This window comes from Gossypium raimondii, chromosome 3 (genome assembly GCF_025698545.1).
Source record: "Gossypium raimondii isolate GPD5lz chromosome 3, ASM2569854v1, whole genome shotgun sequence".
NCBI lineage: Eukaryota > Viridiplantae > Streptophyta > Magnoliopsida > Malvales > Malvaceae > Gossypium > Gossypium raimondii.
The window spans coordinates 27,361,579-27,386,909 of record NC_068567.1 but is presented as its reverse complement, the minus strand read 5'-3'; the positions used below and the strand labels follow the sequence as shown (position 1 = coordinate 27,386,909).

The following is a 25,331-nucleotide window of genomic DNA, read 5'->3' as shown; positions in this document are numbered from 1 at the left end:
TCGTGTGTCACACACGGCTGAGACACACGCCCGTGTCTTAGGCCATGTGGACATGAAATAGACTATTTTCAAGCCATTTCTTTCACCAAAATTGTGCTCACATATACAAGCCATTTGCACATATATTCAAGCTTCAAAATGTACCTAAAACATGCATAATAAAGCTAATTCAACATGATGTCTAACCATACAACCAATATGCCAAAAGGCACCTCAATCACATAACATAAAATCAATCTAAACATATGCATAATTTAGCCATTCATCAACCATATGTTTCCAACCAAAATTCCATACCAATCTTACCTTAATGACCGCATGACAAAATCACATTCAAGCATACCAAATTATTTATTCAAAACATGCATTCACTTGACCATTTCAACATCCACCATCAAAACATTAAAATGCCAAAAGTTGATCAACAAAAACACTACATTTACAAGCCAAACATAATGACCATTTCATCAAACACAATTCACCTATACATGTCACTATAATCATAACTCAAAACATCAAAATCTACTGATATATTTGTTAGATAGTGTGATAGGTCTTCGACGAGCTTCCAAACCAATCGAGCTTCTGATAATCTATAAAACATAAAAAAGAACACGTCGTAAGCATATTATGCTTAGTAAGTTCGTGCATAAACATTTCAATGCATAAGCTTAAAAATAAATATGAATCAATCCATCACGAGCTTGGCACAAGCCTAAGCATCACCAACAACACAAGTTAGTGCTTAATCACATAACTTAACAAAATTCATCACATGGTAAGTTAAATCTCATAATCATAAATCATATGAAATCATACTTTTCATAACATGGATATACATGCTTTGTTTATCAATACTTCATACCTTTCCATGATTTTATAGTGAAAACCACCAAAGCACTTATCAGTTCATCCCTTTTCATACCCATTGAACCATTTAGAATAATATCGGATACGTGGGAAAGCTCATACTAAGTGTGCTAAACATATGGTAGAAACCATTTCTTTTCCTTTTCCTTTTCATAGATGCTCATACGAGCTATAAATGGGTCTGCTCAGACAAGCTGTCAGTCAGAACGTAGCTACACGATGCTACTCACACAAGTTGTCGTGTATCCGCAACAAATGCTGGAACTTAGCCACTGGTAGGACATTTAGGACTAGCACCTGAAACATGGTAACCCTAATGACATGTCATTTGTATCCTTATATTCCTAAGGTTTAAACAGGGCTCGATAGTTGTCGAAATGTCGTTGATTTTCTTCGTGACATGGTATGATAAATAACATAATAACATTTAAATCAAATAACATTAAAATGCTATTTAAACATACAAATTTACCTTGATCACAAAACGATGAAATATGATAGACTAGTCTGACACTTTATCTTTCCCTCGATCTAAATCCGTACGAGGCTTAACTTAATCTAAATAATCAAATTCAGTCCATTCAATAATCATTCTATTCAATTCAATCCAAAAATCATATTTTTACAAAATTATGCTTTTGCCTCTATTGTTTTGATTTCTTTATAATTTAGTCCTTAAGCTCGTAAATTAAAATTCATGCAATTTCATCCCTACCCAATCTAGACGAATTTAATATGGTTCCATAGCAGCTCATAAAATTCATTATTTCACAATTTTCACCATGAATATTACACATTTTTCAATTAAATCCCTAATTGACATTTTCAAGAAAAATTACTTCAAAAAATTGTTTATCTAACAACAAATATGCATTTTCTTCCACCAAACATCAAAAACCACATGAACACATTCATGGAAAAACTCTAATCTTTTAACAGTTTTGGAAATTAGTCCCTGGGCTAGCTAGATTGAGCTACAACGACTTCAAAAACATGGAAATCATTAAAAACATGATGAAAAATACTTACATGCACGCAATTTGAGATGAACAAACCCTAGCAAATTTTCCTTTGAACATTCGGTTGAAGAAAACCAAATGGAAGAAGATGATATCTTAATTGTACTTAATTTTTACTTTACTTTACCTATTTACTCTTTTACCCTTTTAAAACATCCATAATTTCAATAAAACTAATCTCATAAATGTCCACTATCACTTAAATGGTCTAATTACCATCTAAGTACTCTTACTTTAAAGTTTTATAGCCCTTTAATACTTTTAGCTACTAGAACTCTACTTTTGCACCTTTTACGATTTAGTCCTTTTTACTTAATTAAACATGCAAACGATAAAATTTCTTAACAAAATTTTTACACGACCTTGCTAATATGTCTTAGGCATAAAAATAATAATAAAATAATTATTCACATATCAGATTTATGGTCCCGAAACTACTATTTCAATTTTACTGAAAACGAGCTATTACAAACTATATCCACGAAGTTCAACTCTAGTCTACATGGGCATTTCACAATACTGGATTTATAATAATTAATCACGAAAGCTTAATTTCACGTTTAACATGATTTCATTACATTTTCTCATTCATTTCATTCAAGCTTACTATTTAACATTTCACAAACCTTGAATCTCAAACATTAAGATTTTTTTTCGTCCTAATTTCTTATTTCACATATCAATTTATTTATGCACGTCACTTTTCTTATTTTAATCGTAAATTTCACAAAGTTCACGTTTTAGTTTTTAACATCACAAACATACAATATTTTCTAGAATCTCACTTTCACTTTTCATGCATATACTATATTGTCACACTTTCTTACATATTCTCTTTATCAACTTTTCTTCTTATATATCGATTTCATACATTTCATTATTTAACTATACTTTTTACACTTTTCAATTTAGTCCTTGTTTATCCACAATTTAAAGAATAATTATAATTTGAGTTACAATAATCATGTATTTTATACTCTCCTAAGCTTTCATAACTTTATTTAACTACACTATTCATTTATCAAATATTTTCTCCTAAGCTTTCGTAACTTTTCAATTTAGTCCTTTTGACATAAATGTTATTCACTAACTTAGCATATTTAATCAATTTGCTTCCTTGTAACACTTTAATCACATAATTTATTTCAATATCTTGTTTCACATATCGAAGTTCCATGTATTTCAATTTTCTTATTTCAATCACATATTTCTTCAATTTAATCCTTATTATCATAATTTCACATATTCAATACTTTATGCCTTTTCATCAACTCATAACACATCCATTATACTTTAATCGTAATTTTCTACTTCACATGTTAAATTATTTCACATTTTATTTTACTAACTTACTACCTATTACACAAAGCTTGTGTAAAATTATATCAAAATTATGTTTTCAAGCTTCACCTTCTGCTGATGAAATTGAAAAATTTCTTTTATCGACCAAAACTAGTGTTTTTAGAATTGAATTGGACCGACCAACCTACTGACTTGGAGATATAGATTGAATTGATACAAATTGAACTAAGCTAAACAAGAGGTTCAACCAACTATTTATTTTAATTTTTAAATATTTATAATTTTAATAATTTATTTGATAGAACCAAATGAACTGATCAAATTAAAATTGGTGACCTAACTAATTCGACTATCAATTTAGTTATGAAAACTTTAATCAAAACCATGAAGCTCAAAATACACTTAGAGAAAAAGCTTAATATGAGAAGAAAAAAGAAACAAAAATATAATTTAAACACTACTTGTGATTAAAAAAGAAGTTAAGTACCAAAATAAAAATATATAATTTAGATATTAACTTATAAGTTAAACCTTTTAAAAATAAATTTAAGGATTTAACTAACTGTGTGAGTAACATTACATTTTTTAATTGCAGAAGCTGACTTAAAAGCTACCACGTCTCACATTTATTTTATATAAAACACTTGTGAAGTGTAAAAACTTCACTAAAACTGTTATTTTCTAATAATAATAATATAAAGTGATTTGAAAAGGTCCAAATTACAAAATGCCCAGGTAGTCAGGTGTATCATTTCCAAACAGAATTTTTTATTTTTATTTTTTCATTGTGGTGTTTGCATAGTATTATTGAAATGAAATGGAAATGTCAGTGGGCCTTAGCAGCAGTGTGAAGGGCGGCGGAGTCTTGAAATTATCGCTTTGTCCCCTAGCATTTAGTCGATTTAATCCCTCTCCACCATCATCAACATCCAAATTTCTCTTCAGGTTTAGTGTTTTCTGCTTTATTCATGATCTTTCTGCTCGTGAAGCATTGCTCTAATTCGCTTTTTCTGTTTGGATTTATTATTATTATTATTATTTTGAATGGATTCTTCTTTTCTCTTGCTTTATTTGCTTGATTGTTTCACTCGATCATCTTCCCTTTTATTTGATTATAGAGTTTTTATATCTTAAATTTTGAATTCAGTCTCGCTTCTGGCTTTATTCTTGTTGCAAAACCAAAAACAAGAATGGTGATGATAGGAAGGAACTGTTATTCACGGACAAGTAGTTAATACATGCCATTTAATGCTTAATTTAAGTCAAAGCACAATTATATGGGTTCTATCTTAAAGTGCCATTGCTTTTTAACTGCCACAGCATGCCTCGATATTAACTTTGATTTAACTCTTTTGTCTGCAGTCTCACTCACTCTTATTTCCTGTTTCCTGCTGCCTTCTTTTAACCCATCAAGTTCAGCCTTTAGATTAAAAGGTCAATTATGTTTCAGCAACTGCTGCTCATAAAACCATTTTATCTTCCGTATTTGATCCTTCTTTATTCTGGAATGTTGGTGCATCTCCGGATGTCTTTGGGCTTTTTTGATGAGTGCTGAGATATGGATACAGTAATAATCTGCAATCATTTTTGTGCGTAGATGTAAATGCCTGTGTGTGCATGTAGTGTTAAAATTATGTCGCTCTTCTAGAATTAAGCTTTTCTTGGCTTTGTTATAAAGTGATATGTTATGTTCTTTCTACTTCTTCTAATAAATATTTTGGCATGCAGAAAGAAGAGTTATAGCAAGAAGCTTACTGGGAGAAGGCTAATATCTAAAATGACTGATTCTGAAGTGAAGGCAGCAACATCAGACTCCACTGCAGGGAAAATGATTTTTCAGCCCATCTTGGAGGATGGGGTTTTCCGGTTCGACTGCTCTGCAAATGATAGAGAAGCAGTGTATCCGAGTCTTTCATTTATAAATAACAAAAGCAGGGATGTACCAGTCATGAGTAACAAGACTCCTTCATATATCCCTTCTTTTGAGTGTCGTCTGGGGCAGCAGATTGTCAAACTGGAGGTTTGTTGTTGCTTTGCATTTTAGTATATTTTGCCTCTTCAAACCGTTGTGCATTTAGCATTCTGCCTATTTGTTTTCACTTTGATGGTAAAGTTTTCTGGTAGAATTTGAAGTCTCTTGTTCAGTTCTTTTTTCTTTAACTAATCTAGTGGAGTTTTCTTGTTGTTAAGTTTCCTGCTGGTACCTCATTTTATGGAACTGGAGAAGTTAGTGGACAGCTAGAGCGAACAGGAAAAAGAGTGAGTTATTTGCAAAACGTGGCTGCCATGAAATATATTTTATTTTCCTAGCATTGCTAGTGATAAGTAAAGCTTCTTGTAGGTTTTTACATGGAACACTGATGCATGGGGTTATGGTCCTGAAACTACATCATTGTACCAATCACATCCTTGGGTTCTGGCTGTTCTTCCAAATGGAGAGGCGTTGGGGATTCTAGCTGACACAACAAGGCGCTGTGAGGTGGATTGACTTTCCGTTATTCAGTAATAAATGGATTAAAATCCTGTTAAAACTACTGTAGATTTATATATTTTCCTGTAACAGTCAAATAAACTTGTTATCTAGCAGATTGATCTAAGGACAGAATGCAGAATTCAATTTATTTCCTTGCCTTCATTTCCTGTCATTACATTTGGTCCATTCTCTTCACCGACTGCAGTTTTGGTATCTTTATCTCATGCAATTGGTAATTTCTAAACCTAAGCTTTTGCCCCTTGATATTTTTGGAGTTTATTTTTGCAACCACAAGCATTTATTGTTTTTATTACATCCTACTCTTCCTCTCATTCATACCATACAATTGTCTTACTTTTGCTTTGGGTTTGGTAAAACATAATTTGTGAAGCTGGATTACAGGCGCCATTCTGGTCCTTTGGGTTTGATTTCAAAGCTTGTATTTTATTTTAAAGATCTGCCAAGTATTTAGGTAAATTAACTAGAGTAAGTAAAGCATAGAAACACAACTATTAAATATGAATAGGTAGGTGAGAATGATAAATTCATACAAATTCCGTTCAAGCAAATAACATGAGAGGTTTTATGATTGACTTGAAAATTCAATAACATTAATAGCAATAATAGGCTTTGTAGGCTAGATGCTATTCTGAGTTAGGAATTACTAATTTGAGGATGAGGTTGATAAGTATAACATCTTTTTTGTCTTTTTATCAATACATTATTCAAATATGATCTTTTTGGCAGTTTTTATTCTTATTACCTTAAACTTTTCTGCATAGGGACTGTTTTTATGCCTCCAAAGTGGTCACTGGGCTATCATCAATGCCGTTGGAGCTATGACTCTCAAGAGAGAGTTCTTGAGGTTAGTGCTTAGTTATCTAAGTTGCTGAAATGCTCTTCCCCATTTTTGTATGAGCACCTCATATCTGTAATGATTCTTTCATTGTTGAGAATGATAATACCGATCTTTAATATTATATTTTCAGATTTCGAGAAAGTTTCGGGAGAAGGGTATACCTTGTGATGTGATATGGATGGACATTGATTACATGGATGGCTTTCGTTGTTTCACTTTTGACAAGGCATGTTCTCTTTTAGATGATCATTATTAACTTTAATATGGTTCTCCTATCCCTCTCAAATAAACCTACATGGAGATTAGTTGGGTTTTTTGGTCTATGAACTAGAATAACTTATGTTTAGATGTGAACAATGATCGATTGACTTGTGATTGCCAAAGATAGGCTCAACACGGGGAGTGGTTCAAAACTGTTTGGTAATAAGAAGAACATTGGTTTAATTGATGTAAATACATGGATTTCATATATATTTGATACTCATGGATTTCATTTTGACTCCACGGTAAAAGGGAAAATTAGTTTGATGCCTCTTTAAATATATTATCAATGGATTTACATTTGAGTATTTTTATGTAATGATAGAGTTTATAATGCTTGAACTTGTAGGATTAATCTATTTGACCAAAAAAAAAACACTCGTAGGAATAACATTCCTTATGTGTAGGTACTTCATAAAAAACTAGATGACTCTCTTAAAACTCCCATAATAATTTAAAGTTAAACAGGTTCAACAATTATCCCTTGTAGATTGGAATTGGAAAAGTTACAATTCTTCTGTTTTACTAAATATTTGGAAATAGCAGTCCTGTTCAGCAGTTTCATACTTTGTTAGTGGCAACTGCTGCCCACTAAATATCCTCTATGTTCTAAGATCTGTCAGTAGTAGCAACAACTAGACCTAAACTAGCTATCATACAATGAAACTTCAGTAACATTGTTGTATGAAAATTGAACGATAATGATTTCCTTCAGGAGCGTTTCCCAGATCCAAAGTCTTTGGTGAAAGATCTCCACAATATTGGTTTCAAGGCAATTTGGATGCTCGACCCTGGGATTAAACAAGAAGAGGGTTACTTTGTTTATGATAGTGGGTCTAAACATGATGTTTGGATACAGAAAGCAGACGGGAAGCCTTTTGTTGGTATTTTCCTTTACAAATTCATGTTTAAGCTTAATTCTTTTTCTTTTCTTAGCTCTGAAAAGGTGTTTCTTGCTCTTAAGGGGATGTGTGGCCTGGACCTTGTGTTTTCCCTGATTTCACACAGTCAAAAGCCCGTGCTTGGTGGGCGAATTTGGTTAAAGATTTCATTTCTAATGGTGTTGATGGTATATGGAATGATATGAACGAGCCAGCTATTTTTAAGGTGGTTCTGAAATCTTGCTATATGCTTTTTTCCCCTTCCTCTGGAATTTGTTCTCACTTTGCTCTTGACAGACTGTAACAAAAACAATGCCAGAGAGCAATATTCACAGGGGTGATAATGAGCTTGGTGGTTGTCAGAGTCATGCTCACTATCACAATGTAGTTCCTGAACCTTGTCTTTCTATTTTTTTTTATTCCACATTGCATCTAACCATGGGTGGTATATTTTATGCATGTTTTCATTTGTATTATGGACAATCAGCCTTGTGGTTATGCTGATCAGCTGATTTGCAGTTGAAGTAATACTGAATGAACAATTTATTTCATGTGATATTTTTAAATCTTATATCTTGGTATTGGTTACTATGTTAGGTCTATGGCATGCTAATGGCAAGGTCAACTTATGAAGGGATGGGATTAGCTGATAGAAGAAAGCGTCCTTTTGTTCTTACTAGAGCTGGATTTATTGGGAGCCAAAGGTATGCTGCAACATGGACTGGAGATAACCTTTCAAATTGGGAGCACCTTCAAATGTCCATCTCCATGATGCTTCAATTGGTAAGTCAAATTTGGATATCATGTTGTTTTGTTTGATGCATAGATGGGCTAATGAAACCATGTCTTTTACCTTTCCGTTCTCTTTTCTTTGTCTTACATGGTGAAGCTGAAATTTAAGGCTGTAAGCATGGGTTTATCTCTGTCTATATTAATTTAATTGATAGGTCAATTTCGAATTTTTTTTATTTGTTTGATGTGTAGTTTCTCTATTGACTTGGTCTATTACTTTCTGTGTGTCATAAGTATGTCTCTCTTAGTTTTCCACTCTGCTGCCTTGTTTTTCTCGTATATGGAAAATTTTAAGGATCTGGTCGTATGTGTGTGGAAGTAAAGCCTGTGCTGTATTAGTGACAGTGTAGAAGGTAAATGGTTTGTCTATTTATAGCAGTATTGTCAAGGGTGCAAGGTGCACCCTAAGCTCTAGAATCCTTATATTGCTTGAGGCACAAGGCGGAAAAAGGTACTTTTCTGAGTGAAGGAAGGTGCAATATGTACATGTATGTGTTCATGTACTTGTGTGTAAATGTAATAAGCGTAAGATATTTAGTAGAGTGGTCCAATTTATCTACAAAACATGCAAAATGTTATTTTTCTTTTGTTGGGTGATATGCATCATTTTCTTACGGCCCGATGTTTGTTGTTGAATACTCAAATATCAAGAAGTAGAGAGTTTGATATAATCCCCTTTCTTATTAGTGAAGGTAAAGCTAATGGGAAAAAGTTTAAATAAAAGATATAAAAGAGAACTCGAATCAAGCAGTGTTTCTTTTTGCATTGATTGCCCTGCAGACAAAAAAAAGATGTTTAGGCATACCAGGCTTGCACCTAATCTCATGCACCTTGCCCAAAAGGGTTTAAAGCACTTCTATTGTATGGCAATAAGCAGTAAGCACATGCCTTGACAACACTCTTGTAGCCTAGAAACTATTGTGCACATTAATAGAGCTAGCTTTGAAGTGGTACTGTTCCCTTTGTGTCTATGGAAGAAAGATGGAAGATTGGATACAACTGTTACTATGGTAATTGATAATTCTTACATGTGAAGGCCATTTTCTCTTATAGTGGGTAATTTCTTTGGGACACTGATGAATGAACTACTATTTCTTACCTATTACTGAATTAGAAAACTTTATGCAAAATTCCTTTAGACCATTTTGTTAAACGCAATCAAGGTGCAGAATGCAGAGACACCTGTGGCAATGTTTTCTTTGGTTGATTGATCTTCCGACTGATTAAGTTCTTCACCTTTATGTTTTAAATGGAAAATAAATGACAGCACAGATTTATGTGTTCAACAATTTACTGCTTTGTTTTAAATGTTATGTTATTTGTAGGGCCTCAGTGGTCAGCCACTCTCCGGACCTGATATTGGTGGATTTGCTGGAAATGCTACACCCAAACTTTTTGGCCGGTGGTTGGGTTTTGGTGCTATGTTTCCATTCTGTCGTGGGCACTCAGAGACTGGCACCATTGACCATGAGCCATGGTCATTTGGTAAAGAGGTTTGTTATCCTTATTTCTGGTTATAATGGAGGAGGAAATTGAACAGAAAAACGAAGCTCTAACTAGTTGAGGAAAAAGCAAAAGAAAAATATGAGATATGATTAAAAATATCAGTTACATTCAGTACATTATAAAAGAAATGGGTTAAATATAAAATTAGTATCTGAAATTTGCTACTTCTCTCAGATTGGTACTTATAGTATTTTTGTCTTAGATTGGTACCCGAACTTTTTTCCGTTAACTAAATTGGTACCTTAGTCTAACGCTGTTAAATTTAGAACATGTGGTAGAATAAGATTGTAACACGTGGCGTAAATGACATCATGGTGATGTCATAATCTAAAAAATATTAATCTAAAAAATATTAATAATCAATAAAAATATTTTTATAACTATTTCTTTTTTTCTTTCCTTCTTTTTCCTGGTGATGTTTCTTCTTCCAATTTCCTTTTCTCTTATTTTTTCCCCGTGACCTTTCATTTTCCCAATTTCCTTTTCTCTTCTTTTCTCTGCTAAACATGTTTGCTTTCAATGGCCGATTTTAATTCATCTCCTTCACCTTTCTGCTACTGTTGCTGCTTCTTTGTTTGACGTGGAAGGTATTGAGTTTGATTCTCAGGCATGGAGGAAGTGAGTTCAAATTCGGGCTACAAAGATCCAGATTACTCAATAAAGTTTCTGGGTAGTTGGATTTTTTCTGTTTGTTTCCTGAGAAAATATGGGAAAGAACAAAAAAAATGGTTTTTTTTTTTGTTTACATTACTTTCTTTTTAGCTTCTAGGTTCTGGATTTATCTCTGTTTTGTATTTTGAGTCTTGGGTTCATCTTCTTTTTTGGATTTTTGCATTCAATTTCTCTTTTTTCAGTTTTTTCTGTTTGTTTCCTGAGAAAATATGAGAAAAAAAATGATAATTGGATTAGGTTTTGTAAACTATTAAGACATAATCCAAGTTCCCTACACCATTTTTTCAATAATGTTAACCTTGCATTAAGCTCTTTAGCAGCTTTTGTTATTGGCATATAAAAATATTGTGAAATAATTTTTGCATTATTGAAAAATTTAACCTTGTTTTCCTTCATTAATCTCTGGTCTCCAACGTGTCCGCCATTACTTTCAAAAGCTTTTGATTTTCTGGTTCAAATAATGTTCCCAATTCATTCCAAAAACCATTCTCTACAAAAAAGAATTGTATGAATATATATAATTTTTTCAAAAAAAAAAAAATCAGTTTATGAGTGTAAAAATATATTGCACTTTGGGTTAAGCTTGGATTTTGCTCAACATCAACATATAAAGAAACACTATTCATCAATGGAATGGTATTGTAAAAGCTCATGTCTTGCACGGTAAACTCATCATCCACCATTAAATTATAAAATAAACTGAAAAGTAAAATTGAAAATTAAATCATGATTGAGGATATAACAGATATGAAGTTAATATTTAAGAGGTGGGGGTTGGTTGATGGTGGTGGGAGAGGAAAACCAAAGGGGTTTAAGAGATGTGGGGGTTGGTTGATGGTGGTGATTAGATGCTGAGAAAGTGACGGAAAATTTGGGAGGGGGGCTGACAAAAGAAAGAAAGAAGAAAGATGAAGAAGGGTAGAAGCAGGCCCAGAAAAAAGAAAAAGAAAGAAAAAGGAAAAAAGGAAAACAAAAACAAAAACAAAAAAGAAGGTACAAGAGGACGCCACATAGTGGCGTGTGATTGGCTAGCACTGGCATGTCAGCAAAAAATTAATTAATGGCGTTAGACTTGGGTACCCATCTGGGACAAAAAAAACCACAAGTACCAATCTGAGAGAAGTGGACAAGTTCGGGTACTAATTTTATATTTAAGCCTAAAAACTACATGACTGGCAATGACTTAGGTTTGTATGGACTTAGATATCACTACATGAACTGTTTGATGGAGCACGTTGCAGCAGCCTCCAAAGGTGTTTATGAGGTGTGCTAATGCCAAGGGTTAATTTGGATGTCCAATTAAGAGGATATGATTCAGGAGCTTGAGTAGGCTTTGATATTTGATATTTCTTTTTCTTGAGTTTATTTATGAAAGGTATTTCACTATTTACTTGGTTGCCAGAGATTTTCATTTAAGGATCTTACTTCGATTCCCCTATTTTAATGAGTATATTTTAAGTTACATTTGTGAGTTTTCTATTTAGAATCCACATACTTGGAAAATAAGCAAAACTGAGTATATGAATAGCTAAATTACCTGAAATATATGTTCACATTAATCTTGTACAATTTGGTTCTATTTCCCCTTCCTTGTTAAATTGTTCTTAATGTTCTAGTTTTAGACTGCATTTTCCACTTGGTGCTGGAACTAACTTCAGTTCTGTCAATTAGTGTGAAGAAGTATGTCGCCTTGCATTAAAAAGGCGCTATCGCCTCATACCACATATATACACTCTTTTCTATATGGCTCATACTAGAGGTACTCCTGTGGCAACTCCTGTATTTTTTGCTGGTGGGTTTCTCTACTTGAGTAACTCAGTTATATTTATCTTACTAGGATTGTACTAAATATTTCTGATAACTTACTAGATGTATTGCTCTTTTCATTGGGACTGCTGATGACTCTTTGCAGATCCAAAAGATCCCAATTTAAGGACATTGGAGAGTTGCTTCCTTTTGGGCCCACTTTTGGTCTATTCAAGGTTCAGTATCTCTCCCTTCAAAGATGAATTCTACAGGATAGTTTAATTTTCGCTTAAATTATGTTGCTTCATGTATTTTTTGTTTATTTTCCCATTATGTACTTTGCTATTAGGATTTGACAGGCAACATACCGAAATTTAGTTTTGTTTGGAAGACTGTTTCAGTGTTTGCTAATTAACAATTTGCTAAAGACTATGTCTTGTTTGGAACTGTAATGATGAGTAACTAATTGGAGAATTGTCTGACCATTGGGCTGTACATAGTTGCAGTAGAAGTGTAACTACTCTTTTTTGTAATACAACTACTGTGAAGCCCTTATTCTGTTCTAGCAACTTAGTAGGAAAATGAAGAGCTATTGTTTGCACAACAAATACAGCTAAAAGACTGTCTACTATAAATTTCTGGAACAACATGATAACATGATTTGTAAATGGAATGAAACAAATTGAATTTGTCGTGAACTATGCTACCTCAAGAATCATACTTCAGACCTGTTTAAAGAGACATTTCCCTTTTATAATAGACTGTAAAATATCCTTAAAATTGATATCACAAATAAATTTGATCCCTTATTATATGATGTTTGTTTCATCTTGAATTTTACTGCAAGCTGTTCTTAATTGGTGAACTAGCAAATTGAAACTGATTCTTGTAGTATAAAGTTGTTACCTTTGAACATAAAAATGTGGTAAGTTAGTACCAAAGTGCTCTCTTTTAGGATATTCTATCTTTTTTTATTTTACCTTGCTTTACATATTGACAATTTATATTTGTTATTAGCATAATGCCAGATCTCGGGTCTGATAAATTACAACCCTTGTTGCCTAAAGGAATTTGGTTGAGCTTTGACTTTGACGATTCACATCCGGTATAAGTTGCAAAATAACTAGCTTCCTACTTTAATGAGCATCTAGTTTTGCCAATTGCAGATATTTGTTTTTACTTGTTCTTTCTTGGATATTTCAGGATTTACCAGCTTTATATTTGCAAGGTGGATATATTATACCTTTCGGTCCTCCTCATCAACATGTTGGTGAATCTAACCCATTGGATGATTTAACGCTTATTGTAGCGTTAGATGAGCATGGTACTTTTAAGTAATTTGATACATTTATGCTATTATTATCTGGTTCTTGTGTTTTTCTTGCATTGTGTTAGATTGGGCTTCAAAAGTATCGTCCTTGATTTTAAGATACAAAATTATATAAGGCTAGCTGAAGGAATGTCTTACGCTCTAAGAAAATTTAGGTGTTCTCCAGCCTTAGAAAAACCTTTGCACTTAGCAAATATGCCAACCCTAGAGGTTCCATGTGTATGTCAATGAGGGCCTCCCACTTTGAAACTGTGTTGCCATAGAAGTGGAAAATTTCCTAATAAGTTGCACCAAGCAACTTTAGCTTATCATTAAGTGTAAATTCTGTTGGGGAAGGATTGTGGAATTCCAATGTATGTTTGTCAAGTGTTTATCTTTTGATAATTACCTGTCTAGTAATATCCTATGGTCATTGTTATGGAAGTCTGCTCCTCAAATATCAAGAAAAACTTGGAAAGAAAGGAATGTATGTGTTGGACACATCCATATCAATCAACTCCGTGGTGCAAGTAGAATAGGTTGAAAGAAAATTTTCAGTGTATTCATTCCTTGAAGAATTGTGCTGAACAATTTTCCAGTGATAGGGCTTTTATGCTGCATAAAAAGTCTCAGTGATTTTTCTATTGTTTGGGATCTTATGACTAAAGCTAAATCTTTTCTATTACAGGGAAAGCAAAAGGCTCTCTTTTTGAAGATGATGGTGATGGATATGGATTTACTGAAGGTGAATATCTTTTAACTCATTATGTTGCAGAACTTGAATGTTCAGTTGTCACTGTCAAAGTATCTAAGACTGAAGGATTGTGGAAGAGGCCAAACCGTCGCCTTCATGTTCAGCTGTTGATTGGTGAAGATGCAATGGTATGTCTCCTTTTCCAAAGAAACTGACATTTGCATATAAAATAAATTAGGAGCATGCTGCAAAATAATTTAATCCATCTTTTTTAAACAGCTTGATGCATGGGGCAATGATGGGGAAGATCTGCAAATAGAAATGCCTTCTGAAATTGAGGTCTCTAAGCTGATATCTTCTAGCAAAGAGCATCATAGGTTGCGCTTAGGTAAATTTCTCTTCAAAGCCCCTATTATCATTCATTTCTTGACAAACGCTCATAATACGAAACCATTCAAATTTCATTAACTCAGACACTATTTCCAATGATTGTTTGTTGTCTTATCATAAAGCAGCTTGGAAGTTTGGCCCTAGATATGTCTTTTTTTGTCAACCTGAAGATAACCATTTTAATTAAGCCCTTTTTTTGTATTATTCATTTATGGAATATGTAATTCCATATGTTTGATTTAATCTATTCAGTGAGTGCATTTTATCATGTTAGGTAAAAGGGCATGCAGATTGTTTAACTCAATTGATTAATGCAGATCACCGCTTTTTGTTAATATTTTTGGAACTTTCTCAATCAGGTCTTATTCCTGATGTGCATAAAATCATCCTTTGACCGGTAAAATAGAGGAATGTTAATTGAGTTAATCTCCTAGACAGACTCCTACATATGGTTAATAAATGGGTCAATTTAAATCTGACAATTATTTGTATGCCATTTTTGCATGATATGAATATGTTTTGAAGTTGATTCTTTCAAATCTGCACTTGCCAGCTTCATGTTAATATGTAGTTGCATCACTCTGCCATTTTTAACATGCATTTCACAAATCTTTAGGTTGAGCTTCCTTTTTTAATATTTGTATCAGAGTTTCATTTCATATCTTATTTTGGGAGTTGAATGGTGCATGGCTCTGCCATCTCAAATTCTATTTTTAAAATTTCCACCCAAAACATATAAAAACTTGCATCAACTTGACAACCTGATTGTGGTCAAAAGATTGGATGTGTTATCAAATGATTTCCTTTTATACATATATTCAATATTATTTGATGGTTTTTTTTTCTTTTTTAACATCTTAGTTTCAATATGCAGAAAGTATCAAGCATATTCCTGATGTGGAAGATGGTTCTGGACACAAGGGAGGAGAACTTTCAAGGACTCCGATTGAACTGGCAAATGGTGATTGGTCACTAAAAATAGTACCCTGGATTGGGGGTAGAATTATTTCAATGGTTCACCTTCCTTCAGGTATTCCAATGTATCCCAAGATTTAAGCATTAAATTAAATGCCTTACTTGAATCTAACAACATAGACCTTAGTTTGGTTACATGTCCTTAGGAAATATGATGCTTCATCTGTGGTTTGCTTATAATTTTCATATTTCTATTGTAGTTCCTTGAATTTAGTTGGTTAGTGAATGAAATATTGAAAAATAATTAATGAGGCACAAGGAGAAAGAGAGAATGAAATTTATCATCAAACAATACATATATACAAGTATGAGTCTACTCTATAAGGAAAGTAAATAAAATCAAATCCCTAATATATCTTGCTTTAATCCCTAATAATTAGCTAAATTATTTTATTTACATATCTTAACACTCTCTCTCAAGCTGGAGCATAGATGTTAATCATGCCTAGCTTGTTACAAATATAATCAATTCAAGGTCCACTAAGAGATTTCATAAAGATATCTCCTAATTAATCCCCCGTTTTGACATGACCTGTCGATATGAGCTTTTGTTGAATCTTCTCACGAATGAAGTGGCAGTTGACTTCAATATGCTTGGTTCGCTCATGAAATACTGGATTGGAGAATATATGAAGAGCACCTTGATTGTCACTTCACAATTTTGCTGGTAACGACTTTTTAAATTCCAACTCATCCAGTAACTATTGTAACCATAATTTCACACACAAATTATGTCATAGCTCTATATTTGGATTTTGCGCTAGACTGCGACACTACACTCTGCTTCTTGCTTTTCCAAGAAATCAGATTTCCTCCCACAAAAACACAGTAACCAGTAGTTGATCTCCTATCCATCTTTGATCTTACCCAATCTGCATCAGTGAAGCATTCAATGCTTGTGTGCCCATAATTTTGATATAGAGGCTCTTGAACTGGAGCTCCATTTAGGTAACATAAGATTTGTTCTAGTGCTACCCAATGTTTAACTGTTGGTGAAGACATGAACTGACTCACAACTCTCACAGAATATGCGATATCAGGATGAGTAATTGTGAGGAAATTCAGTTTCCCAACTAGTCTCATATACCTCTCAGGATCCTCAAATGAATCATTATCTTCCTTCATAAGTTGCATATTGGAATCCATTGGCATGCTGCACGGTTTACATCCCGACTTTCTAGTTTCTTCAAGTAAGTTAAGGGTATATTTCTTTTGAGACAAGACAATACCCTTCTTACTCCTAGTAACTTCAACGCCAAGAAAATAGTTTAACTGTCCCAAATCCTTTGTTTGAAACTAAGTAATTTCAAAGCAAGAATGCCTGCATCATCACTTTTAGTTATAACAATACCATCAACATAAACTACTAAGAGAATCATGACTACCTCTGAGTGTCGGTAGAAAACTGAGTGTTTACAACTATTTTGTAAACCAAAATCCTGGATCACCTCACTGAATCGTCCAAACCATGCTCGTGGGCTTTGTTTCAAACCATATAGAGATTTCCGGAGACACACCATCGCACTCTTCCCTTGAGAAACAAAACCAGGTGGTTTCTCCATATAGACCTCCTCCTGTAGATCACCATGCAGAAAGATATTTTTCATATCAAGTTAGTGCAAGGGCCACCTATATGTAGCCGCCATAGAAATGAACAAAAGAACAAATGAACAAAAGCCATTTAGCCACTGGAGAAAGTATCCAAGTAATCAACCCCGTAGGTTTGAGCATATCCTTTACCAACAAGATGGGCTTTTAATTGAGCAACGGAACCATTAGGATTAACTTTGACTATATACACCCATTTACATCCAATAACCTTCTTTCTAGTCAGCAAATTAATCAATTCCCAAGTATCATTACCATTTAAAGTAGTCATCTCCTCTATCATTGCATCTCGCCAGTCAGGATGAGATAAGGTCTCCCTAACAGTTTTAGGGATAGAAATAGAGTCTAACAAAGTAATGAAAGAACTAGTCATAGGGGATAACTGATCATAAGAGACAAAAAGAGGAGATGGGATAAGTACACTATTGTTTACCTTTTCGTAGGGCAATAGGAAACCTCAAAAAATCAACAAACAACCCATGAATCCTCTTTCGATCAAGCAACCGACCACTGGGCTAAGGTTGAAAAAAGGTGTCTACATCAAGGGTGGAAGTTAGTGGCAAGATGACGTCACACACACCCACATGCATCGGCGTGTGAAGTAGGATAGCAAATCTTTAGGTAGCGTGTGAGCCTCATGCGTTGGTCCTCTAATCGTCAAAAAGTGTAGATCAACTGTTGAGATGGTGGCGCTCCTCCCTATGTCGGTGATGTACCCAAAAAACCACTTTGAAAAAATAACCCATGATATACCCAAACGGTCGTGTTCATAATAACGAAACACGATCTCCCTAAATCGAGCCAAGAGGCTCTGATACCAGGAACAAAATATTGAAAGAATAATTAATGTGGCACAAGGAGAAAGAGAATGAAATTCTATATATCATTCATCATCAAACAATACATATATATACAAGTATGAGTCTACTTTGTAAGGAAAGTAAATAAAATCAAATTTTTAATATCTTGCTATAATCCCTAATAATTAACTATATTATTCTATTTACATATCTTCACAATCAGAATTTTTTATGTCATTTTCTACGATGCCAAGTAACATATGTTTATATAGTCTTAGTTGTCTTGTGTAGTTGCATGGGTGTCTGAGGATTTGAGATCTGTCCCTATTCTTGTAAGTACTCTCACTGGACCATAGAAAACATATAAAATAAATCCGCTCTATTAGTTTTGACCTTTTTGTCGACTTCATATTAGGGATGGCAATGGAGCAAAGCAAGGGGATATATTGCCAAATCCATCTTTGCTCCACTGTTGGCATGTCCTGCCTTGACCCTCGCCTTGCTTTGTCGTGGATGTCAAAACTTGAATACCACTACCACCACCATGGATGTCGAATGCATTCTTCATAGTCCCATCTCACCTTATTTGTAGAATTTTAGGGATGGAAATAGAATTGAGAGATGAAGAATTTCAAAGAGGAAAGAAGCAAGAAACTGATAGAATTTATAGGAGAAAAATACATGTTTGCCACTCATTCCTCCTTAATTCTTGTAATTCATCAAGTCTCTCAAATTAAGATACAATCAAATTAATCATGAAAAAAAAAGGAAAAACAAAACAAGAGAAATTCTAGGAAAAACCTTCCTAATCTCTTTATTCAAACAAGGAAACTAAAGAAACTAATTCGGATTAACTTTGGAATTATACACTCCCCCTCAAGCTTGTGAATAGATGTTGATCATTCCTGGCTTGGAATTCAATTCCTCAAACATTATTCTTGAAAGAGCTTTTGTTAGAACTTCTGCCACTTGAATTAGTTTCAGTATTCCAGCTTCAACCTCTTCTTTAATAAAATGGCGATTTAGTTCAACATGCTTGGTTCTATCATGATGAACAGGATTTTTAGCAATACTGATTGCTTCGAAGTTATCAAAAAAAGGACTTTATGAGAGTTCTCTTGTTGAGATTCTTAACTCTTCAAGTATCCTTTTTAGCCATAATCCTTCAAATATACTTTGAGCTAAAGCTCTATGCCCAGCCTCAACACTACCTAGAGAAACAACAGATCGTTTCTTGCTACGCCAAGTTACCAAGTTTCCCCGTACAAAGGTGTAGTAGTCTATAGTGGAACTTTGATTTGTAGTGGATCTCATCTTAGCCAATCAGCATCCGAATAGACTTCAACCCCCTTAGTTGTTCCTTCTTGAAAGAATATTCCTTTACCCAGGGTCATCTTCAAGCATATAAGAATCCAGTATACTGCTTCAAGATGTTTTTCATTTGATTTGTTCCATTGAAAAGTGCTGGGAATAGTCTTTTTAAATATTGAAGGATGACCTAATCTATAGTGCCACAACATGATTGCACTATAGATTAGAAATTGTTATTGGAAGCTATTGAATAAATTGAAAATGACACACTACTTACAAATTGAGTTTATTTTCTGGGAGTATTGAGACTGTTATGAAGATAGAGCCCCACACATTTTTTAGCATTGTCAATCATCCTCCCCGATTCCAAGTCTTGAAATTCACAATGAGTTGGGAAGAAATTAGTAACGCAATTCAAATCTTGGGTGAGTTTTCTAATGGACAACAAGTTACAAGTCAAGTTGAAACGAATAGCACCGAATTTAAAATCAGTCTGTCGGTGATAATTACTGATCCTATCCCTGCCACTTTGGACAGTGTTCCATCGGCAATCCAAACCATGAGATTTCAGAGCTTGGTTTGCAGGTATTAAGTAATGTAGTCATATGATATGATGCACCCAAGTCTACTATCCAATAGCTGTTTTTTGCATTTAGGTAGTCAAAGCCATAGGGAGATCACCTATTTGAGCAACAAAGCTTGTTCCAGTGATATTGTTGGTCGAGTTGGATTTGATGATGGGTTTTGATAGCTTCTTAAGGAATTCAATCTGCCCTTTGCTAAAAGCTGTGGTTCCACCATAACTATTTGGAGTGGTGATTTCAGAGTTTAAGTTTGGTTTTTCAGTAGCCTTTGCAGAGGCTGGGCTGTGTTTTGTCATTGAAGACTCAATTTTCAAGAAGAGATGAAAACAGAATTGAGAGATGAAGAATTTCTCAGAGGAAAACTCTGTAATTTTTCTTATTCCATAAACATGAAAATGCCAGAATTTATAGGAGAAAAATGACATGTTTGCCACTAATTTTCCTTAATTCTCGTAATTATTAAATCCCTCATATTGAGATACAATCAAATTAATCCTGAACTAAAAGAAAAATAAAACAGGAAGGACTAGGAAAACCTTCCTAATCTCTTTGTTAAAACAAGGAAAATACATAAACTAATCCCTAAAGTGCAGGGATTAACTTTGGAGTTCTATAGTTTCTTTTAATGCTTTCAATGTGCATTTGACATGTAGACGTAGAAGAATAAAGTATGAATATTTCACCTAAATATTTTAGTGTTTATTGTATAATCTATTATTACATTTCTATCATTTGAAAAGTTAAAATAGGTAAAATAGTGATTTCAAAAATCGTAGTGGGGCCGGGGCCGGGGCGGGGCAAAGAAATACCCAAATTGATTCATACTTGTTTTTCAAAAAAACAAGAAAAAGGAAACGCCCTGCCACACCTTCGCTATTAGAAGAAATAAAAAAACCTCTTCATTCGGTGCAAATCAGTTTAAAATCCATCAGGTGGTTCATGTTTTACCATCCTTATTTCAGATATACTCGATAGTTATATCAATGAACAGAGCAAACTGGCTACCTTTTTCTTTGGTATGAATAAATAATGGGGAAAGTTGATTTTTTAGTTAAAGAAAGTTCGGTTTGGATAGGGAGCGAGAGTTCTAGTAATAAGAAAGCAAGAGTTCTGTCACATTTTTTATTTGAAACTAGCCTGCATGGACTTTCAAATTATCACTTATACTCACTGCCTTCTCTCTCTTGCATGCAGGAAGCCAATGGCTTCATAGCAGGGTTGAGATTAACGGATATGAAGAGTATAGTGGTATGGAGTATCGGTCTGCTGGATGTACAGAGGAATACAATGTCATGCAGTGAGTTTCAGGACCTGTCATTATTCATGGATAATGTTTTCCTCTCATAAAAATAAATATAATTAGATTCTAAAACCGTTAAATATTGTGAACTTGATGTTTGTTTTAAGTAAAAGATCAAAGTGATGTCCTTGGTGTTTATCCCTTATTCTTCTGTTTGCTTCAAACTAAAACTAAAGAAAAGGCCTTATCTTGATATGTCATTTAGGTCGTAAGTTTTCCCCATCTAAGAATATGGTATCCTTAGCTTGAGCATTGTGTTTATTTTATTGCTCCTTGTACATAATGGTATAAGAATAGATTTACATATTGAACCAAATATAGATTTTCTTTCATCTGATTGCTCATCAGTTCTCCCCTATGTATCAATAATTTGTAAATATTTGCATCCGAAAATGAAAGTTAAAATTCACTGTCTCAGATTTGATATATTCTTTAAGGAATTAAGGGAACTGTGTTAAAGATCTGGCACATGGCTGAAAATAGTAGCAAGACAATAAGTGAAATATGTTTTAGTGAACCACATCAGCTATTGCTACCTTAGTACAAAGTACTCCATATTGGTATCTGCAGACCTCATATATTTCTCCAAATAATCATGATAAAAGACTTAACTGTGTCATTGATTTATGAGGTTCTTTCTGGTGAGCAAAATTAGATAAAGATAAGGGGAATTAGCTCAAGATTTTAGGCTCCATTGTTGCAGTCTTATATTGGGTGTATTTTTATTGATAAAAGATTCATTTCGTGTAGGAGAGATCTTGAGCATGCAGGAGAAGAGGAATCCGTTCTGTTAGAAGGTGATATTGGTGGCGGTTTGGTTCTTCAGCGGCAGATAACCGTTCCGAAAGATAATCCAAAAGTTTTGCGCATTGAATCCAGTCTTTTAGCTCGCAAAGTTGGTGCTGGATCTGGGGGATTTTCAAGGTTTTTTTCAATTTTCACATCCACTTTTTTTTTTCCTTTTCCATTTTTCTTTTAGGCTGCTGTTTGATTATTTAGTCTGATTTTGGGCTTTGTGACAATATTAGCAAAAACTTGACATGTGATGGAATTGCTTAATGGAATGAGATTTGTGTTTACATGCATGGTAAAATATCTGGTTAACGATCAATTTTGTGGAATGAAAATGAAAAAAAATAAAAGAACATGTTTCTAGTACGAGCAGGTAGCAAAAAATAAAAGAACATGGTTCTTCAACATGAGATTGTGAACTGTTCATAGATTCTTAAAAATTCACAAAGTTATTGGTGCATTCAAGTAACACGTAAGAATTAGAGATGGAAAGAGAAGAGGACAAATCTTTAGGGAGCCCTCTAAATTTAGCAAATGAAGAATTTACTTGAAGAGGTAATTGTATGATTTTAAGTGGTTTAGTGTTTGACCTGGCCTTATAGTTTATAGTTTGATCAGACCCCTCTCCCTAATTCCTATTGTTTGAATCTTTCTATCTTATTTGGTTGTTGCTTCTTGCTTCTCTAGTTTTGCAATTAGTGTCAGTTGGCATGCTTGTCCCATTTTTTAGTGTTGGCTTTACATGTATGGCCCTAGTTGGATTTTATGACTCGAGTGAAGATTGAACTTATTTGCCTATTGTTATTTGGTCTATGCTAGAAACTTTATTTAATTTTAGTTGAAAATGGCCAAGGCTTGTTGTAATGGTTTTGATTCCTAAGGAGGGGTATGGTCCGAGGTTCAAATCCCAGTTTCCGTTCAGACTTCCTCCCACGTACCTAAAGGCTTCTTGTAGTGGTTCTGAGCACATGGTTAGTAGAAACGAGTATTGTGTCCTATAATGGGAAAGAATGTATTATTCGGAGTCACATTACTCGTATGAAAATAAGAGAACAAGTACTCCAACTGAATAAACCCTAAAGTAAATCAAATGTGAGATAGTTTATTCAACAACTTATCAGACTATTCCATAACCATTTTTCATCTTTACTTCTTTTTGCAATCTTTAGCTTTGCATTATTTCCATCCTATAACCCGTGAATATCATTATTTATCATATCATCGATGTTTTCTTTTGTAGGCTGGTTTGCTTGAGAGTTCATCCAACTTTCTCTCTCTTGCACCCAACAGAAACTTTTGTGGCATTTACCTCTATTGATGGCACTAAGCAGGAAGTTTGGCCTGAAACTGGAGAAAAAGTTTACCAAGGGAATCTTCTGCCTAACGGTAATGCTACCTGCATTTAAAAGTAACAATTTTTATTATTACAATCGTAGTAAGTATAGATTCCCTAAATTACATTTAAAATATTGTAAACCGGAGGCTTAGCACAATTGGTTCAAATAGTCACCCTTAAAAGGTGGTATTGGATAGATTTGAGATTCGACTACCAATTCTTCAACCTCCCCTCTTATCTGAGGCTTTGGCCTCTGCCTCCTTTGTATAAAATATAAATAGAATAAACTGTGAGACCTTAAGCTCAATGAATGGCTGGTGTTCATCTTCTTTCTTGAAAATAATCGTTTGACTAGAAGTCAATCTCATTGATAAATGCCATGATTTTGGAATCATTGATTCCATTTGCTTTTCTTTAGGTCTTTTTATATATGGTAAAATCCCATGTGTTTCTTATATAAAATTCAGGTGAATGGAAGCTCGTTGACAAATGTCTCGGTTTAGTGCTCATCAATCGATTTAATGTTGGTGAGGTCTATAAGTGCCTCATCCACTGGGGAGCAAGGACTGTAAACTTGGAGCTCTGGTCTGAAGATCGCCCAGTCTCAAAACAGTCACCACTTCAGATTTTTCATGAATATGAGGTGAGAGAAATCTGAGTAAATTTCTCTCATATTATTTTAGTTTATGCTCCGATTGTCGAGTTGCAGAGTTGGTTAGGGAAGTCTTGAATTATGAGTTCTCGTAAGACATAATTTTGGATGGTTTTAGTCAAAATTTTCGTACTTGGTATTTCTTTTCAAGTAATATTGTACCTTGTATATATCTGTGATATATATATCACTTACATTATATGATGTCTTGCTGAAGTTTGTATGCTATGTTGCTCTACATGTTTTTTAAAGTGCTCATGTTCGACATCTGTGTGTGACACATATTTGGACATGGGCACAAAACCAGGAATATTGGTAAATGGGCCAATATATATCAAGACTTAATTATTCTATCTAATTATGGTTCCATTCTTTAGACCAAGGTTTCAAACTTAGAGGTTCAATTTATCTAACTTCATAAAAATTCAAATATTTGTAAAATTCTCATTTGTTTGTGAGGAACTATATAAGCCAATCATTTGCCATTGCTTTATAAAAACAATTTTGAAAATGGACATCTTTAGCCATTTGCGAGGACTACTTGTTTGATCATTTAGATATCTTCATCCATTTGCAAGGAATAATCGACTGACTATTACAAGTAACTTTTAAAATAAGACGATCTCACCCATTTGCGTCAACTTTTAAAACGGACAGCTTGATTAATCAATGACTATTACAAGGATAAACACTAGATCAAGATAATCTATAGACTACAAATTGGCTGCTATGAGAATCGCATTGGATCAAGGATAATCTATAGAATGTAGTGCATAAGGAAGTCAATCTATAACAATGTAACTAGGACGTTGGATCAAGGTATTCAGGTTGATTCTGAGACCTTCAAGCAAGTCAATCTACGACAATGTAACTAGGATGTTTGATACGAGTCAGAAAGGTCCAACCCAAGTTCAAGAACGTGATGGGCTCAAATTACCACAAGGCTCAATAACGAGATCAAAGGCCTGACAAATGCGTTCCAAACTAAATGAGACCATTCAGGAGTTTGTTAGCAAGGCCTTACATGCGTACACCAAAGAACGAGAAAATCAAGATTCACTTTCTTGTTTTCAAGAAAATCAAGAAACTGAATCTTGGCCCAATTTTACGTTTGGAGCGATTTCAAGAATCAAGAAAATCAAGATTTCAAATCTTGGAAATCTTGGTCCAAGAAACTGAATCTTGCAGCCAACGCGCAT

The 25,331-nt window shown here is 33.9% G+C and overlaps 1 protein-coding gene across 3 annotated transcripts; it reads left to right on the top strand.

Moving 5' to 3' along the window:
• Nucleotides 1-3,963: 3,963 nt before the first annotated feature.
• LOC105793964 (uncharacterized) lies at nt 3,964-24,336 on the top strand. 3 transcript variants are annotated; one of them, XM_012622885.2, is made up of 23 exons: nt 3,964-4,136; nt 4,920-5,211; nt 5,382-5,450; nt 5,533-5,670; nt 5,779-5,896; nt 6,447-6,529; nt 6,654-6,749; nt 7,500-7,668; nt 7,749-7,891; nt 7,963-8,049; nt 8,263-8,448; nt 9,783-9,950; nt 12,307-12,427; nt 12,548-12,617; nt 13,399-13,486; nt 13,585-13,705; nt 14,379-14,572; nt 14,664-14,772; nt 15,649-15,804; nt 21,247-21,349; nt 22,103-22,276; nt 23,385-23,530; nt 23,948-24,336. In XM_012622885.2, the coding sequence occupies exons 1-23, from the start codon at nt 4,009-4,011 to the stop codon at nt 24,136-24,138; spliced, it is 3,150 nt and encodes a 1,049-aa protein (XP_012478339.1). In that variant the 5' UTR covers nt 3,964-4,008; the 3' UTR covers nt 24,139-24,336. The 3 variants fall into 3 exon arrangements, with proteins under 3 accessions (XP_012478339.1, XP_012478341.1, XP_012478340.1); XM_012622887.2 differs by lacking the exon at nt 3,964-4,136 and adding an exon at nt 4,342-4,625; XM_012622886.1 differs by lacking the exon at nt 3,964-4,136 and adding an exon at nt 4,721-4,758.
• Nucleotides 24,337-25,331: the final 995 nt, after the last annotated feature.